Source organism: Zootermopsis nevadensis, unplaced genomic scaffold (assembly GCF_977971745.1).
Source record: "Zootermopsis nevadensis isolate Lab colony 2312 unplaced genomic scaffold, Znev_1.0 Znev_ptg000020l, whole genome shotgun sequence".
NCBI classification, from domain to species: domain Eukaryota; kingdom Metazoa; phylum Arthropoda; class Insecta; order Blattodea; family Termopsidae; genus Zootermopsis; species Zootermopsis nevadensis.
This window is the reverse complement of record NW_028259152.1, coordinates 12,743,490-12,763,733: the sequence shown is the minus strand read 5'-3', so window position 1 is coordinate 12,763,733 and position 20,244 is coordinate 12,743,490. Positions and strand designations below refer to the sequence as shown.

Here is a 20,244-nt window from a genome sequence, read left to right as displayed (position 1 = left end):
GGAGGAGAAAACGTCTGCATAAACATTAATTGAAGTTCATAGAACCCTTCAAAAATCTATGCATACAGAAACATTGGTTACTTTTCTGCAGTAGCCACTAAATTCAACTTATCATACTTGACAAATTCACTACTTACTGCAAAAATTATATATTCAGTGTCTTTTGTTTTGTGAATGTATGTAAATAGAGAATTAGATTTTACAGACTGTCCCAATAACAATATACAATTGTTCCCACTGATATCAACAAGACAGGGCACCCCTTCATTACCATACTGATGTCAGGACTAATCTTAACACTTTTCCCATGGACGAATATGATGCCCCTCAGGGGCCCACAGTAGTGGGTACGGGGAGTGGCACCCCCGAGGTACCTGAGCTACCCAGTGCCCAGGGTATAGTTGGGCCACCCTGTCTTTGGGGGTCATAAATACAGAGGCCTGGTCTTCCAGGTTGGGGATTGGGCGTGGGGCTGAAACCCCACCCTGGAAGAAACTATATGGGAAACGGAATATGGACATGATTTGTGATACATGGAACACTAGAAGTCTATAGAAGTGTAGCCCTGAGAGAGTTACTAAAAGAGAAGACCAAGTATAGCAGTACAAGAAATTCCATGCTTCCTTAACCTGGAATTTATTACAGATGATAATCCGTGGCGTAACAGCTCTTTGAGAGCCAAAGTCGACTGGCTGGCTGCTGCAGAGGTGAACGATCATCCAACCACATATAGGATAACATTCGGTCAGCACGACGAACCCCCAGCCATTGCTAGTTTTCATGACTGGATTACGCTACTCATTGTAGCTCCCCAATTTTCTCACGATGCTGGGTTGGCACCGGTCCCATACACTGCTCAAAAATCTCATGAGAAAATTTCTTCTCCCCCGAGACTCGAACCAGCGCGCATTCCGTATCACCGGTCCGTAGCATGATGCCTCAGACCGTGCGGCTACGGCGCGGGACACAAACGCAGATTATACCAACAATTCCGTACATAACCTATCACTCACCCTCCCATAGGTGTCACCTCTTCGCGGTGGAAAGGCCTAATAAGTATCCGATGAACCAGACGGCCATGATAGAGAAGTCTCACCAATGACCAACTTGCTAGCTGGTGAAGGGAAGCTAAGAGTAACCCACGACAAGTGGATGAAGCTGGCTCTTCGCAGCACTCGTAACGCGGCCAGCGTGAACGCTTTCCTACTGACAAGCCTCAGTGACAAATTAGAGGCCGGGGGATGTGATTCGCGTAATCCAAAAAAGGATGATGATGATGATCTACCACTCAGCTGGTCACGTGCTCTGCGACACTGGGCTCTCTGTCTCTCTCTCACACACACAGTGACGTCATTCACAAAAGCGCCCGTTATTGGTCTGGAGTGGTGTGTATGAAGGTTATTCCGACCCTCGTTGTTACAATGCATGTGACTGCTGTTTCTAATACAAATATAAATTAGAGGAATGCGTACGAAATTATACCAATTACGCGTAAAAATTAAAAACTCAGTACATGCATAGTCATCGATATTATTTTCATTTTTTTAGCATTTCACGGTGAATAATGTTTGTTTTTTTTAGTAGGGAAAATCGTCTTTGATCGTTGTCATAGGTGCTGCTTTGTCTTTACATATACCAAAACAACATTTCCACTTCAAACCATGTATAGTAAGGGCTTAAAAATTTATTGTCTTGTAGTATTTGATGGAGAACGACGGTGGTCTAGCGGTTAGAACGCTGGCCTTGTAATCCTGGGGGTCTCGGGTTCGATTCCCGGCGGCGCCCGAATTTATAACTTGTGTTGGGCAAGGCCGTGGTCTAGGCAACACGGAGTTTTCCTCCGTGGCATCCCAACAATTACTCCATTCACACACAGAAGAAGGCAATGGCAAACCACTTCTGGATCATCTGCCAAGAACGTATATGAACAGGTCCCAGTCCGAGAAAGGGATGGAAGGATCCTGTTCATATGGACCTGTCGTCAGACAGAACACTAAATAAATAAAAAATAGTATTTGATGTTCGTTCATTGAAAAGCAGAAATTCTTCTCTCATATCATAGGGATGTTTGCATCGCATGCACAGCGAACGCAAAATAACTGCGAGCTTCAAATACGTCACTAAAAGAAGGGGAAATAAGATGGAAAGAGGAAGACAGCAATGAGTCTGTCTGCGCATGTTCATTTTGACACAATCAGTTGCACTTTTTATTAATCACTTACATTACACCATATTTTGTGAAAATCTAAATATAATTTCTTTGTAATGGTCGTCCAAGCTCGCAGCCACTGAACGCCAAAAAAATTTGCCATATTTGCAGTGAGCAGTAACTTGATGCTTCGATTTCCTGCAATACTGTTCCTCCACACTGTGAGTGATTGTACTCTTTGACGAATTGTTTTATTGTTTGTCGACAACTTAAAAGAGGCAACTTTCATCGCCAATAGTTGTAGCACTTCATATTAGTCTCTGTTGAACTTTGAATTCATTCTGTTGACCCTTGAAATATTCTTTCCGCTTACCTGTAACTATCCCCTTTCATATTCGGGTTGCCTGGTATGAAGGAAAGATCTTAAAGCTTACCGATGGGTAAGGATATGAAACGACATTATTTCAGGTACCAACTTATAAGCTCCGGTATAATACTACGTTTACACGGCGAGGGTTTGTAGAATACCGTTAGGGGTTATGGTCAGGTATCTGCGTGTAAAAGGTCCCGAGAGCAGGTATTTCCCTAAGTCTAAAGTCTAAACAAAGAAAAGAGAGGGGAGCTACCTGTCGTCGTGTAAACCATGCAGCGACTGAGCCCGTGACCTCACTAAACTCTTGAATAGTGGAGCTCAACAGCTGAACTTTTTATTCGCTCTCGCGAGAGCAGAAATGGAGGACGCAAGGAGAAAGAAGATGATGTGGACTGCCGAAGAAACGAAACGTTTGATTGAGGAGTACGAATCGGCGACGTGTCTGTGGAATGTTTTTGAAAATTCGTACAGAAACAAGGATTTAAAAAATAAAGTACTGCAGGGAATGGCAGCCAGGTTTCAAACCTCAGTATATGAAGTACAAAGGAAACTGCATAACCTCCGGTGAGTGTGACAAATTACTACGGAAGCAAATATTCGTGTACTTTAATTTTTGTTAATGTTATCATGGAATGTGCAATGCAGGTTTGTATGCCTTGATACAGGTGTCAGTATACCGGGGAGTTGCGGAAAGCACGGACCAAAAGGTCAAGTCAAGGCTCAGCAGACACATTCAGATCGCAATGGCCGTACATCGAAAATATGAAGTTTCTCGAGGGAAGTATTTCCCTTCGGTCATCAGTGGGAAATGATCTGCCACCACCTCTACAGAAACCCAAGGAAGAAGAGAATTCTCAGGTAAGTAAATATCGATACCACGTTTGGAACATATGTATTCACACTGCGATGTTTAATGATTAAAAAAATAATCAACAGGAAAGAGACTGTGTGCGCACCTTTGCCAGCCATACTCAAACATCTGTTTATATCACTACACTCGTGTATACTGCCAGGGAACTTCACCAGCTGCTGATACGAAATAGCTTCTGTACTCGTCACGTATCTCTTTGGCATTGCGGGAATAATTGTCTTCCAACATTACCGAGTGGCAACATGTTTCCATCAGCAGAACATTCTCTACAAGCTTACTGAGTAGAACACAACTTTCCCCTCAATCTTCTGACGTGATTTCAGATGGATGATTCACCCAATACAGAAGACACAAGCCACAACGACACTGCACCGTCAGCTTCACACTTCCCAACAACACCAGCATCCATAAAGCCAAACAAGAGGAAGATATGTACTGAGAAAAATCAACTGATTGCTAGGGCCATGGAAATATTTGATTCACCTCGGGACCTCCAAAAATTTGGTGATTTTGTTGTGGCAGAACTGTGCGCACTGCGCAACCCATTGCTAATGCGGCGAGCAAAGCGCAGTATCATGCGCGTATTACTAGATACGTCAGCAGCAGACGATGGGTTATCCGCGCCCTGAGCATCACCAGGTTCGTCCTTTTCTCCTGCCGCATTGTCACTGGCTTCAGGAACACCGTCATCACGTCAAGACATCTGAATGTGTATTACCTATCTATCTACTTATATATGTTTGTGTTATATTAATCAATAACTGTTATTTTTATCACAGAGCAAAGAATAAACTCTAGACAGAATTTATGTTTAGTTTCCATGGTTTGTTGCACTTACCTTTAGTATTTCTAGTTTCGTTATTGCTTTGCACACTTCTGGTACTATACCACTGATTGTGCACTTAGGTATCCGAAACAAGTAAACTTAAACTTGCAACAATCCCCTAAAAGTAAATAAGTAAACGAAAAAGTTTTAAAAATTATTAAAACGATTATTATATAACATATTCTGTTACTGAAATACAGTATCCTTCATACACACCTGTTGTCAAGAAACGTAATGCGACCAACAGCCTTTCCTGTACGCTAATGGCTCTCCTCACGGTCGTATCCACGGCTCACCGAAATTGTTCTGTCTTCTCCTCTTCAAAAGAATTAAAATCACCACAGCTGCCGCAACACGTTCTTCGTCTGACATTCCGAACACACTGACCTGTGGCGGCTCTCCGTTCACTGTCATCTCTACGTAGAGTTCAGTTTTCTCTCTTTATAGCTGCTCTCAGTGCCTCGGTGTTCATTTTTTAACCTGTTTTTGTACATCCTATCTCTTCGAAGAAATATCATGTCCGCTGCTTGTATCCAACTAACATCTCTTTATGTCGCCATCCAAATTTCACATCCATATAACAGTGTTGGCACCGCCATGGCCTTATAAAATATTATTGTTGTTTCTTGCCTAGTTTTACTTCTTTGGATCCTGTACAGTTCCACATATTGCCTGGAATCTATGTTATTTTTCGTTTATATCGTTTTCATATGTATAAATTATATTGCAGCCCAACCATTTGAAGTGTTATAAGATACGGTTTTGATCTTATTTGAGTCTTTCCCAATAAAGGCCATGACTTCGGTTTCTCCTGTTGATATTCCGAAATTATATTTCTTACACAATTCGTTTAAATCGTATATGGAGCCCCTGTTATGAAGACAAAGCATCATCCACTGCCCACATCACCCTCATCTTGCTCCGAATTCGAATACAGCCAGACCATTGGTCCACACGTTGGCACCTTAGTGACGTTTGTGCCATCTGTGCCTCATGGCACATGTTCTGTCTTTCCATACTGTGGCTGTCGAGTCACCACTTTTCTGCCTGTTTCTTCCCAAAGTCATTAGGGTTCCTTTTTGATTTGATATGACAATACCACAGCGATTTATGGCCTTTGAATGTGAATCATGAAATAAGTCACAAGAGAAAAAAAAATATTATCCATGTACAGTTTATGACCCAGGTTTTAAATCCTTGTATTATTGAGCTTATCAAAAATAGTTCTCATTTTCTACAGCCTGTGATAATTTTCATGTCCCATCAGGTTAATTTCTGTTGTCATTAAAATGTACAAATCTCAGTATATGGAAGAATGTCGAATTTCACTGTTTTTCCATAAAATACAAAAAAGAAGTGTTCTAATTTACCAGTAGTCCTTAAATCCATTGTTCTGGTCACGGCCCATCTGCACAATAATAGATAAAAATAAATACAATTTCTGTAGAGTCCTGTCAGGCAGAGGGGAGCATTCTTCCTCAAGTGAGTCAAAGTTCAGGTGGTAATATCTGTTCATCTCTTCCACCAATAGCTGCATAATTTCAAGGGAAAAAGCACGAAAACACTCAGTAGGAAGGAGTCCTTACATCCTGCACTCTGAATCAGCAATAATTAACTACATCTCGGACTTTGACATTTGCAGCTAACTCACTTTGCAGTCTGTAATCATGCACGTTCAAGAAGAAAACTTGAAATTCATGACAAAACTATAAAGGAGTAGCTGTAAAGGGTATAATTTAGGATGTTCTCTGACATGGTGAATTTGTAAATTGTCCCCATTTTGCACTAAGCAATGTAAAAACTGCTCCCTACAAACTCAGCTTGATAAAAATATGTTTATCAAGTTACTCTTCTTTGAAATGAAAAACATCTGGCTGTCCATTTACATAGTAATACTTTAAATATGGTAAATTCCCGATTATATGGGCTAATGACTGGGAGAAAACACATGAATAATCAAAAAACAGATAATCGAATATGTATCATATATTTTGTTTGGTGCATTCACAGAACTTAACAAATTACTTTTCAATTTTTACATAATCAACATATATTTTGAGAAACAGTCTGAAATAGTAGCTTCTTCATGTGAGCTGTTTAGTCTTCTCCATGTGGCAGTACAAATTTCACTCTCATCTTCCCCACCGTACTTCATGCTTTTGTTTCGCTGCATCACTGACAATATCTGTCTGGCATGTGTTCGAAGCCGAGTTCACATGCAACATCCTGTAGCCATTCTTCAGTGTTAATTGTTGATGTTTTTGAAACTACTCACAGCGCACAATTTTGGACTTGCTGATCTCTTCTTTGCATTCTTCTACATCTGAAGAAAGTTTCCTCCACATTCAAAACAATGTTAACTGGATTCACGGAAGACAGCCTGAGATTATGCCATCATTTTTTCCCCATAATCCTATTATGTTGTCACCTTCATCAGCAAGAATTCTGAGAAGGCCAGCGTGATAGCATCATCTTATGAATGCAATTATTTGTAGCCGCTCATCAAAGAATCATTTGATATCAAGTTATAATTCCATTAATTTCTTAATTAATTTACATGTTTGTTTTTACTAGTCATTGTACAGTTAAATATTCTATATTGTTGGCTTTTTGTGCATTTCACACTTAACAATGGAAGTGGCACATCCGCTTCTAAGTGCCAAGTTTACCCCAACTGCTAGATGAGAAAGATATGAATGTAAGTATTTGTTTTTGTGTTTAGATTTAGATACTGATCCTTTTAGTGAAATTTGTATCTTATTGCACTGTTTGCCACAACTGTCTGAACAGAACTTTCAATGTTCTTGAAGAAAATGAGTGGTGTGTCACTGAACCCAGGGCCTTGAGCCAAAAGGAAACCTTATTTATTTATACATATTTCTTGGTTATATTTTATAACTTTATTAACCAATGAGGAGTAAGAGATTTACTCTAACTATGTATCCTATTTGTAATTTGTTAAGTTGGCAGGAATATTCACAGCTCTCCTTTGTTTTGATTTCCGAAGTAGTCACAATGCCAATGCGGTTCCATTCTGTTCTATTTAATTAGGAATTATCACCAAATTCTAGTGTCCCGCGCCGTAGCTGCGCGGTCTGAGGCTTCATGCTTCGGACCGGTGCACGCTGGTTCAGGTCTCGGGGGAGAAGAAATTTTCTCATGAGCTTTCGACCAGTGTATGGGACCGGTGCCGATCCAGTATCGTGAGGAAATTGGGGAGCTACAATGAGTAGCGTAATCCGGTCAGGAAAGCTAGCAATGGCTGAGGGTTCGTCGTGCTGACCACACGTCACCCTATATCTGGTTGGATAAACATTCACCTCTGCTTAGGCATGTGAACGTGAGGCCAGCAGCCAGCTAGTTGGCTTTGGCTCTCAAAGGGCTGTTACGCCACAGATTTAATTTTAATTTTATCACCAAATTCTAACTTAAGAAATTTAGTGTGTGGAGTGTAAGAGGTATATGCACACATCATGGTATAACTGCAACCAACTTAAGTTGATAATGTAATCATTATCAAGGCATACATCTGTCACTGTTGTAACATAAATGTGTGGTTACAGTAAATAAGAGACTTCTACAACATATTGCATTACTTGTTTAACAGCTAGCTGCAAGCAGGCCATGAACATGACCAAGTTTCATCCTACCAGAGAAACCAAAGTCGACTGTGTTAACCCTTACAGATGAATCCAACGTAACCTTATATATCACCGACTATGACCATGACAGTCAATTGTGAGCTAGTGCACACCTTATAAGGTAAAATGAAGAGTAGTGGTTACAAACTCAATCTCTAACCCATAATCTTTGGTTGTCACCATTCTCAAATTCTTCAGTTAACTCAAGGTTCTGTTTTAATGTCAATACAATTTTCTCAATATTTCCAGCCATCCTACATAAGACCCACAAGTGTTAATTATAATTTTCACCCAGAACTGATGTACAATTAGGAAAGGGTAGTTCATGAAGGAGTCATTCCAAGTGAATGACTTACGCAGCTCCTGGAGCTGTGAACAATGTAGCAGATGCCTCACTCCCTGCCAACAGGAGTCATCAATGAAAAAAACAACTCCAGCTTACTCAAAAGTTGCACTGTACATAATCTGCTCCATACCAGATGTACACTATATAACTCAAGTGAAACACATTTACTGTTTTCCCAACAATTTATTTTCCTAACTACTAATACAATGTTTAAGTCACCCACTCACTCTAGGGTGCAGGATATTCTTGGAAAAGTCAATTGTATACTCAGCTTGTCAATGAATAACCCACTTTCTTTATGGAATGCAAAGGTTTATCACCATGTTCACAAAAGCCTGCCACCAGACTCTACCCTGAGCTAGCTGCATCCAGTTCACGCCATCGATTCCCATCTCCCTAAGGTCTGTCTTAATGGTATCCTCTCATCTACAACTAGGTCTTCCCAGGCTTCCTAACCAATACCTTGTAAACACCCCCCCCCTTCCCCCATGCATGCCGCATGTCCCGCCCACCTCATCATTTTTGATTTAATCACCCTAAGAATATCAGGTGAGGAGTATAGGCCGTGAAGCTCATCATTATGCAGTTTTCTCCATGATCTGTCTTCCTCCAATTTAGGTCCAAACGTCTTCCTCAAAACACTGTTCTCAAAGACCCTCAATCTATGTTCCTCCCTCAAAGTGAGAGACCAAGTTTTGCACCCATACAGCATGACGCAAAATTACACTTTTGTATATATTTAGAATCGAAAGAATCTTTAGTTTTTTGATATGCAATGGGAGGACAAAAGATTTTGGACTGAATGACAGCAAGTATTCCATGAATTTACTCTGCTCTTGATTTCGCCATGAATGTCATGACTTGTTAGTGTCGTCCCTGAATTTTACACCTTTTTGGAATGATTCATTAGCTATCCATATGTTCTGTCTTGAATTCATATACTTTGTCTTTTCTGCAGTTATTTCTAGACCAACATCCCTACAATCCCTTAAGAGTGTTTCTGTGTTTGCCTTTATAGTATTTATGTTATCGCCCAACAGATTAATAAAATCAGCATAGACCAAAAGCTCATGTGTCCCATTCAATTCCAAACCGCCCTGATTTTCATAGATTTTCCTGCTGTCATATTCAATGACAAAATTGAAAAAGAGCAGTGACAGAGTTTGAGACCATTCTGAATAGGAAATGTATCGGACCAATGTTTACCTATACAAATTCTGCTAGAGATTGCACTTAAACACGTTTTAATTAGCATGATGAACTTCTTAGGTACACCAAATCCAAGCAAAATGTTGTAGAAAGCATCTCTTTTAACTGAGTCAAGTCTATAAATAGCTGATGGACTGTCCCACTGTACTCCCACTTTTTCTCTATAATCTGGTATGTGTACAACAATTTCATCAGTTGTAGATCTACTACAATGGAAACCACACTGAAGATCCCCAGTAATTTAATTGGCATAGGGAGTCAGCTTCACCAGAAGTTACATATAGGCAGATGACAAGAGGAACATTCCTCGATAATTGTTACAATCAGTCTTATCACCTTTCTTAAGAATTGGTACAGCAATAGATTCCTTCCGGTGCTGTAACGATATTTAACATCTTTCATAAATTAACATCACATCAGTTGTAGTTGTTCTTCATTGTAATATTCACTGAAATACCTTCTTTTATCGCTAACACAATAAAATGTAACAGATTTTAATGTGTTTGAAAAAGAACAAGCACCTCTTTCCACCACCATGACCACCAGAAGAAACTCTTCCCCCCAATACTGAAATGAAAGGTATCGTTTGACGGTATCTTCTGTAGACTCTCCCAAAACTGAACCCCCTGAAAAATCTGCACATGGATATTCAGGAATCAACTGTACCAGACTTAAAACATTAATTATTCACTTCAATATTTGATTTCAGTTGCAACTATTTTCAAAATATGTCAGAAAATCAGAAAAACTAAGCAGGCCACACAAAACACATCAGCAAGCTGTATGCAGCTTGCGAGTTGAGAACCCTTGCTTTTGAGCATAAATAAATGTATTAGTCTAAAGACATTAATTAAATAACAGTGTAGGGCCATAATTTTTCGCACACTGCATTTTGATGTCTGTTACTGAGGCATTAATAACTTACAAGGAGATGCTTTGTCTCCCTTGCTCTTTAACTTTGCGCTAGAATATGCCATCAGGAAAGTCCAAGATAGGCAGGAGGGTTTGCAATTTAATGGGACACATCAGCTATTGCATATGCTGATGTATTAATTTATTGGGGGACGGTATAAATACAATAAAGAGGAACGCAGAAGTTTTACTAGAGGCTAGTAGACAGGTGGGGCTAGAAGTAAATTCAGAAAAAACTAAGTACATGTTAGTATCTCGTCATCAGAAGACAGGTGGGCAAAATTATCTTAGGGTAGCTAATAAGTCCTTTGAAAGGGTTACAAAGTTCAGATATCTGGGAACAACAATAACAAATCAAAATGATACTCATGAGGAAGTTAGGAGGAGTTTAAATTCTGGAAATGCTTGCTACTTCTCAGTTCAAAACATTTTGTCTTCCCGTTTGATTTCTAAGAACCTGAAGATTAAAGTATACAAAACAATAATCTTGCCTGTTGTTTTGTATGGGTGCGAAACATGGTCTCTCACTCAGAGGGAGGAACACAGATTGCAGGTGTTTGAGAATCGGGTGTTGAGGAGGATATTTCGGCCTAAGAGGGAAGACGATGGGGCGTGGAGAAAACTGCATAATGACGAGCTTAAAAATCTGTACTGCTCCCCCAGTATTGTCAGGGTGATTAAGTCGAGAAGAATGAGATGGGCTGGGCATGTAGTGCGCATGGATGGGACAAGAGGTGTGCACTGGGTACTGGTTGGGAAACCTGAAGGGAAGAGACCGCTGGGGAGACCTAGACGTAGATGGGGGGATAATCTCAGGCGGGATCTATGGGAGATAGGAGTTGAAGGAAACTGGAGTTTGTTGGCCCAGGACAGGGTCCGGTGGAGGGCTTTGGTTAATTCGGTGATGAACCTTCGGGTTCGGTAAGCCATCTAGTTAGTTAGTTACTTTTGTATGTCAACAGTGTTTTATTTATGCTGAAAACAGGAAAAATATAATTTTCAAACACATTGTACTAAATTAAAAATGGTTTAATCTCAAAAGTAAATGTATCGATGGATTTTGTCTTGAAACATTGGGAGTATTCCTGTACCATAAACTTCACGGAGCAATGCCCTTGAAAAGCCAATAACATTCAGCTGACCAGGAATTTTGGTGTCCTTTATGGAACATGAAAGTTCACAACAACCTGCCTATCCTGAGCCTGTTGAATCCAATCCACACATACTCCTTTAATATTTTAATATTGGAGAAGAATGCCTATGCATGTATTACTTGATTTTATTTTTGTTTAAAAAAAACTTTGCTTTAAAATCTTAACCTGGCTAGAATCATCATAAAATACTAATGAGACTAGAAAATTCAGGAGACATAATTCATGTAAGATATACCTAAATACCCATACAGAAAACATAACAATTTGATATTTTTTTTAATCCACAGTAAAATTTCTTAAATAAAACACATTATATTTTAACTTGTACCTGTCAATATACAGTTCAATTGCTACATGATTCTGTCACAGCACCTCATAAAAGTGAATCTCATGGTTCATTTTTAACATCACGCACTTCACCTTTGTGAGTCAGATCATAATCAGTTCCTTCGTACATTGCATGCTTCTTCATAACAGCCTGCAACTGACCATGTGTAAATTTCTCCTTGGACCACTGCCATCGACAGTGAAACCTATAAAATAAAGTATTTGTGGTAAACTATTATTTATTTTTATTTATTCAGTGTTCTGTCTGACAACAGGTCCATATGAACAGGATCCTTCCATCCTTTTCTCGAACTGGGACCTGTTCATATACGTTCTTGGCAGATGATCCAGAAGTGGTTTGCCATTGCCTTCTTCTGTGTGTGAATGGAGTATGGAGTAACTGTTGGGATGCCACGGAGAAAAACGGGTGAAGCCCCCGGAGGAAAACTCTGTGTTGCCTAGACCACGGCCTTGCCCAACACAAGTTATAAATTCGGGTACCGCCGGGAATTGAACCCAAGACCCCAGGATTACAAGGCCAGCGTTCTAACCGCTAGACCACCGTGGTAGTAATACAAAGTACTGTAATAAAATTAATGTAGATAAATTAGGCCACTGTAATTTAAACACAGAATGTGATAAGGGAAAATGTACATACTCCAGCCAGTGTGTTAAAAGAGTACCAAGTGTGTAAATTTACTATTACAAGGAAGTTTTACGAAAGACTTTTGGGTAATCTCCACTGCGTTTCCTAAAGAACGCAACTTTCCATAACTAATATAAAATTTAAAACCAACAACAGAATCTCAGATAAGAAACTAATCTGTCAAAGATGGAGGGATTACTTTACTCTGAAACACTGTAAACCACCTACAATATCACAATCCAGAAGACCAAATTTACATCTTCATTGCCATGAGAACCTCTAGTCTCAAAGATCAATTTTACACAAAAATAAGTGATTTCTTAAAATAAAGGTTAATTGTGTAAAAAAAAGCAAAGCAATTTATAAAGTTCTATAATGCACCAAACAAAACATTTTGATATATTTTTTTTATTTATGCATCTTCTCCCTTTCATTAGCTCAGATAATTGGAGTTTACTGCATGGCATATTCATTACTTTCCCTAATATGAAAACATAAGTCTTTTTGCATATATTCCATATATTTACATTTATTGCAATCTTATTACCAGTAAGACATTGTAACAATAACAAATGATGTGAATCCCACATGTGTTGCCACTCTGGTATTGCTGGTGAACAAGAAGTAAGTCAAGCCTCCTACAAATCCACTTTCAATTCCATACAAGAAGCTATTTCTGAAGCAGGGTATGGTGCTTACATCTCGACCAAAAATAATCACCGATTTCTTCTGTAATATGAAATTAAAACACTTTAACATTAAAATACTGTATTAAAACTTAAGATAATTTAACACTTAGGTTCTCAGTCCTTTCCAGACTTAGGCCAGTGGGTCCCTAGCCTTAGGGCTGAATTCATACTTCTTTACTGACCTGCTGGCTACAAGGTTATAAATGACAATTTATTGAGACATGGATTTTTATTAAAAACACTATTAAGTTTGGTGCACTGTTGCAAACAGCTTCACAAACAACTCAATAATTTTCTTTAACAAAATCAGATAGGCTATTTGACACTGTGTTTGACTGAGTAATATTTGAAAATCATTCATTTCTGTAATAATTTGCATGTATCCCTTCTAGTTCTTTATTTAATGTTCTTCAATAGGGAGCAAAATACCAAGAACATCAACAAAGTGTGTTTCCTATATCAGATAACCACTGTCATCATATGGGATGACACAATAATACATTAAATGTATATGCACATAACACATAACATGCTGATGGACTGTGGGTTTGAAATATGTCATATAACGTTTAACTTTAAGATATTATGTTGCTTTAATAAGTACCAAAGCCTTTTTTAAACATTTATTTTGAAAGGACTGATCAATGGAAATTGTCATATATAAGAAGCTTATATTAATGCTTTCAATGGTAATCTAAAACAAAAGTCTGTTTTTGTTGTATTTCTTTCACATGCATAAAATCACAGCCCACAGCTTGATTTGACAAGACATGGCAGAAATCTCTTTGCTGACATCACATTAAAAAACATTCATGTAAGAAAAGATTTGTGTGTCTAAACACAATCTCGTTAAACTGTACTGAGAAGGTTGCCATACTTACTGAATAATAAACAAAGAGTCTTCATGGAATAGTCAATGCAAATTCCAATTTCAAAAAGTTCCTGCTGGTATGAAAACCAAATATCTGTTCCCATTCTGAACCAGTTCAGTCTCATTCATATTCTTTAAACTTCATATTGACCTCTCATTTGTGCCATGGTATCTTATCATGACACAAGTGTCTAGTAAAATTTTTGATGATTTCTGTGCAACATCAAACATAGTTCTCTCTCACATGAGTAAATGGTTTAATGCCTACAAGCTGGCCCTAAATCTTGATAAAACAAATACAAAATTTATAACAAATAACTCACTACAATATGCTTAAAGTATTCTTTAAAATGGAAAGTCTATACAAATGGGTTTGCAAATTGATAATCACCTAAATGGAGCATGTTACACAGTTGGAGCTATATTGCATGTCAGCAACACTGGCAGACTCAAACCAGTTTATTTTCCTTATTTTCACTCCATAATGAAGCACAGAATTTTTTTTTTTTTTTTTGGGGGGGGGGAAGTCATCTAACAGCTAAAAGATATTTACTTTACAAAACAAAATTGTTAGATTATGACTAGTGTCAAACATAGAAATTCATGTAGAAGTCTATACAAGGGATTACATATTTTCATTCTCATCAAGAAAGAACCTTTGTTTTTGTGTAATTTTATAGTATGGATTGTACTTACATATATTAAATCACTACAACTTATTCCACATAATATTGTCATCCAACTAATTTATGGATGCATGGAATGTAATAGAGATGTATGTATGTTGCATTTCAACAAAAATTCTGTACACTATTTCTCTCCCACACACTACATATATAAATGTAAAATTCTGTATGACAGAGGTTCATAATAACACTTAAGATTTGTTAATTTTGGGCATTCCTGATAACTGCATGCAATAAAAATATGTTGAGCTTTCACTACTACTTGGTGACAAAATGAAACTTGGTAGGAAAAAACCCTACTATTAGTTTCAACACAATATTGCTACCCTTGGAAAAATATAGTTATATTATATATAATCACTTTAATTAATACTTTACAATCAGTAATCATAGTACCATTACGTACATTTGTGCATTACACGTTTTATTTCGTCTGTAGACGAATCCCCAATTTGATGTTGAACTTACCTCTACATCGTCCGTTTCTTTCGACATTTAGAAACTTCTAACAGCTCATTAAATATAAACAACTTAAAATAGCAAACATAAATATTATTCACGTTTACCACTATCCGACATTCGACAGTAATCAGATTGTACCATAGATAAAACCAACATTTACGTCGTAACCTCAAAGTTAAAAGTTAGAACATCATAGCCTATGCCGAAACGTGTATATTGAACTGCCATCTACCCACAAGTTATATAACTATTTCAAGAACGATCAGCGGCCAGTCGGTAATAACACACCTACTTTCCCATATCCCTGTAGCCACACAACCCGAACAATTAATTTTAAACATCTATCTTTTGGGACATTGCTTCATGCTATCTGGTAGAAACTGACCGATGTTTCAGAGGTGCTTACTGCAGTAAGCACTTCTGAAACTTTGCGATCCATACTCTCAACAAGTATAAAAAACTCGGGGTGTGGCTGTGTCGAGACACGGCCGTGGGTTTTACGTGAATACGTCTGCGTTAGCGGGTAATATTTTCTTTGGGATATGGACATCGCAGTCGTCTTCGGTAGTTGCGGGAGCCTCGTCTGAGCACTGTACCTCCATCGGCTCAGCGATAGCGGCCGTCGAGGTGCTCGCGCCGCGTCGAATTTCCGACGTTCCCGAAGCCGTCTCACTCTTTCCGCCACTGACATGGCGATAATGATCGATGGCTGATTAGACGCCCTTTCCGATGAGATGCATTGCTTGTATATCCCCTGGGCTTTTCGGTGAGTATTGGCCGACATCAGAAATTTTAAATTTTTCACAATTTATTTTTTAATTTGTCACCAACAAAGTTCACTTTCATGGCTTAAATCGACAGATCTAGACGAGATCTTTCGTTTGGCACCAAAATCAGCTAGCTAGCACATCGGAGTCGCGAGATATACTGCCCGGAAATTTTCGCCCACGCCCAAAATTGGTGCCAGTCGCCGCGGGCCCCCACCCGCGCCTCGCGCATGCGCGGCGCCAACTCAAGGTCATGCTCGCATCGTAGTCGTACACCTGATTGAACGAGACCACATTTATTTCAATCGTGTTATAGTGTCGGAATGGATCACCCTACAAACGTTACATCGCCGTTTCCGTCCTGGTATCCCATACGTCGGCCTGATTTTAAAGACGTATTCACGTCAAAAAATGGACGGATAGGGTGAGAGTGCTGAGGTGAAATTGTAGCGAGGTTCTGGACATGTGCACTGATATTCTCGTGAAGCAGAAACATGAGGTTGTACTTGTTTGCTTCGCATGGGGAGAGAAATGATTAGGTGAGATATCCACTGCTGTGCTAAAATAATTTTTAATAAGATAGTATAATTGCGTCATATTGTGAATCAAATATTAAATTAATTATTTGGTTTTGTCCGTCTAATCACAGTTATATTTAAAATTTAAAATTTACAAATAAGATAATTAAATTATCATTTTATGTTCCACATCGAATAATCGATATGTTCCAAATGTAAATCGATTATTCGATGTGGAACATAAAATGATAATTTAATTATCTTATTTGTAAATTTTAAATATAACTGTGATTAGACGGACAAAACTGAATAATTAATTTAAAAGAATTTTGTTTATTCCACTGTGCCAGGCAACTAGGAGGGTGTCACAATGGATTATTGAGGATATAAGTAACGATATGTGCGAAGTAGAATTAGGGTTGTATCACAATTATCAGTGACATGTGAGTTCTGACTGTGCAGTTTCTGACATAGAATCATGGTCAGATGTATTTTAAATGGAATCATTCACAAGTATCCAGCACATTGGTGTCCAGTTACCATTAGTCTTGGTGTAGTGTTGCCTGGGATCTCTGGCAACAGTATTTGACCATACTTCACTGAACTGATATGGTACAGGAAGCGACTAGGCTTCAGGGTCAGTGATTCCAATGTATTTTCAGCATTCATATGGTGAACTCTATAAAATTCAAGATGAAAGAGTTTGTTAAATCACATATTAAACTGTGTTTTTTCGCATCCAAAATATATGGCTACTACATAAAATTGTTAAAAAAGAGTTACAAAAGACAGGATACTACTTACTTAGGATATTTAGACTTCCTGTTCTTCAGTGCCTTGAGCACTGAGTGTCCCAACTTTTCTTTGGCTCGATCTATAGACATTTGGTAGGACTCCATGGACAAAGGATCGGCCCGTCGAAAGGCCTCTACCTGTACACAGGACAGAATAACACAGAAAAACGCGGACTAACATCCATGGCTTGAGTAGGATTCGAACCCACGGACCTGACGACCAAGTGGCACAAGGCCCACGCCTCAGACCGCGCGTTTCTTCATATTAACGCAATAATTTCTGTCTAATAAATTTTAAATGAAAAAGTTCTCTTGTACGTGATTTAGTTTGATATTTCGAATACTCGATCGAGTTCTGTTCAATCATTCTTCGTAGTTTTGTGAGAATAAATTAAAATCAATTTTATAGAAGATGACGACCACAGCCAGTTTTGGGCATCTTGAGCACTGGGATTGTGGGTTCGCACCCCACTCGCGTTTTCCACTGCTGTCTCGTGCAAGTGGACGTCTTTCCCTTGTCAAAGGAGTCCTGCCGAGTGACTTCAAGGATTCGCACTTGCTTGTGAATTGGAACACGTCAGAAGACGCGCACCGGAAAAACTGGATAAGAGGAAAATTCCTGAAAGATGGTTACTCTGCCTATTAAAAGCATTTTCTGTTTTCTGTAAGCAGCGCAGACGCAGTAATCTCGTCCTGTCGCTCCCCTTCCGAAGTAGTATCACGAGTTCCTGACCGTGGATCCGGCGCTTGAGGCGCCTGCAGCGAGCAAATTTCAAATTAAAACTGAATAAAAATATTTCGAATGGCAGAGAAACAGAGCAGAACTTTCAGCGAATGCGTCTTTAAATTGTTCATGCTGTTGGACATCTTCATTACCACGAATGGTAAATCAGCATAGAATTTAGTGATGTGTTTGCGTATGTGAATAATTGTGGCTGGTACACAATTTCAATTTGTTAGACTCGAAATAGAAAATTTTTAAGCATAAGAAAATCTCCTGCAAAATTCGCGTTTATGCTTTTAATGTGCCTCGGGAATTAAATAATCTTGTTCCTACAATCGATTCGATGTAGGTCCGAGACCGGTTGTCCTGACTGAAGTTTTTCGTGGTTTTCTTTATTTATTTCAGAAATAAGACCGTACTTTCGCTTAATAAAATTCTGTTTTTGAATTCTAACCTACTTAAAGCCGGTCAAAACGGGAAATGTACTAGCGGTAAATTACGTAAATCGAATGCAATTTATCTTGCACAAATAGTGTGGGGATGGGGATTCCATTTGTCCGGGTTCAGATGACCACTGGCGAGTTTCTTTAACAAGTGTATTGAAAGTTTTGTAAAAAGTAAGACGTCAATATTATCATTCAATTCGTCTCCCACGCAATGTTAGCTATTTTATGTATGATGTGACATTTCAGGTTCGTTTTTTCGTAATTTTGGTGACACTTTTCCTCTGGACACCGCGATATTTTGTGAATACGACGCACCGAATGATTTATGTACTTTTCACAAAACACAGACCCCAATGTAAAACTCACGTTGTTACTTATCATCTTCTCATTACCTTGAACTTGAGGTCGCCGACAGGAGGTTTGGCGTACGGAATTCCAATTTTCTAGTTTCGGATAGATGCTAAAACGTTTCCCTTCAGCAGAAAGAAGGAGTTATCAAGTATTTGAAGTACCAACTCTAAGAACTCCTACAAGGTAAACTGATACTCATTCGATATATTACGATTACGAAAGTATCATGAAAACTGACTTTTGATCGATTTTAAGACGAAGATTTGCAAGGGTGGGGTTGGACGTAAGTAGTTGACTGACCAAGAAAATTGGCCTCTGAACAGCGATGTAAAGAACTACAACATCAGACCTATTTAAGAAATAAAGAAAAGCGAAGGAATACTTACATTGATAAACGTAGAAAAACTTATTCAATAAGAAGCGAAGGGAAAAAAAGCAGACGAAGATTTGTAAGGGTGGGGTTGGACGTAGATAGATGACTGACCAAGAAAATTGGCCTCTGAACAGCGATGTAAAGAACTAAAACATCAGACGTACTTAACAAATAAAGAAAGCGAAGGGAGACCTATATTGATAAACGCAGGAAAACGTATTTAACAAGAACACAAGAACAAAAAATCAGACGAAGATTTGAAAGGGTGGGGTTGGACGTAGATAGTTAACTGACCAAGAACTGTTGACCTCTGAACAGCGACGTAAAGAACTAAAACATCAGAACTATTTAACAAATGAAGGAAAGTGAAGTAAGACTTACATTGATAAAAGTAGAAAAACGTATTCAACAAAAACAGAAAGGAAAGCAATCAGACGAAAATTTGCAAGGGTGGGGTTGGACGTAGAAAGCTGACTGACCAAGAACAGTTGGCCTCTGAACAGCGACATAAAGAAGTAAAACATCAGAACTATTTAACAAATGAAGGAGAGTGAAGTAAGACTTACATTGATAAAAGTAGAAAAACGTATTCAACAAAAACAGAAAGGAAAGCAATCAGACGAAAATTTGCAAGGGTGGGGTTGGACGTAGAAAGCTGACTGACCAAGAACAGTTGGTCTCTGAACAGCGACATAAAGAAGTAAAAAATCAGATTAGAGAAAGTGCTCCGAATAAGACACTAAATTAACACCCCGAAGGGGGATAGTTTAGTGTCTTACTCAAGATTTTAAAACGCATCCAACCCCCCGAAGGGGGAGTTAGTCAAGTGTTTTAACCCCCCATTCAGGGGGTTAGTTTAGTTTCTTACTCAGGGGTTAAAACACTTGAATGAGATACTAAACTAACCCCCCCGAAGAGGAGTTAGTTTTGCGTGTTACTTAAGATTTCAAAAAGAAATGGTCAATTGTTTTAACCCTCAATTCGTGGCGGTTAGTTTAGTTTCTTACACAAGGTTGGTGGCGTTTTACAAACTTGACCAACCCTCCCTAGGAGCTCCGAAAGGAGCGCCCTGCTCTAGTCTACTATAAAAATGTGTGATTGTTGTGGCA

At 38.7% G+C, this 20,244-nt stretch overlaps 2 protein-coding genes across 3 annotated transcripts; one reads left to right on the top strand and one right to left on the bottom strand.

Annotated features, from left to right (window-relative positions):
- Positions 1-339: 339 nt before the first annotated feature.
- On the top strand, positions 340-14,053 carry LOC110831746 (uncharacterized). 2 transcript variants are annotated; one of them, XR_015535930.1, is made up of 4 exons: positions 340-3,086; positions 3,188-3,380; positions 3,717-7,981; positions 12,084-14,053. XR_015535930.1 is itself a non-coding variant. In XM_087351792.1 (3 exons), exons 1-3 carry the CDS (start codon positions 2,881-2,883, stop codon positions 4,020-4,022), a joined length of 705 nt encoding a protein of 234 aa, XP_087207918.1. In that variant the 5' UTR covers positions 340-2,880; the 3' UTR covers positions 4,023-14,053. The 2 variants fall into 2 exon arrangements, 1 of the variants encoding a protein (XP_087207918.1); XM_087351792.1 differs by having other exon boundaries at positions 3,717-14,053.
- On the bottom strand, positions 11,739-16,063 carry l(3)87Df (cytochrome c oxidase assembly factor COX20 lethal (3) 87Df). Its single transcript, XM_022068101.2, has 3 exons — positions 15,169-16,063; positions 13,002-13,183; positions 11,739-12,014 (listed from the first exon to the last, which is right to left on the bottom strand). Exons 1-3 carry the CDS (start codon positions 15,193-15,195, stop codon positions 11,870-11,872), a joined length of 354 nt encoding a protein of 117 aa, XP_021923793.1. The 5' UTR covers positions 15,196-16,063; the 3' UTR covers positions 11,739-11,869.
- Positions 16,064-20,244: the final 4,181 nt, after the last annotated feature.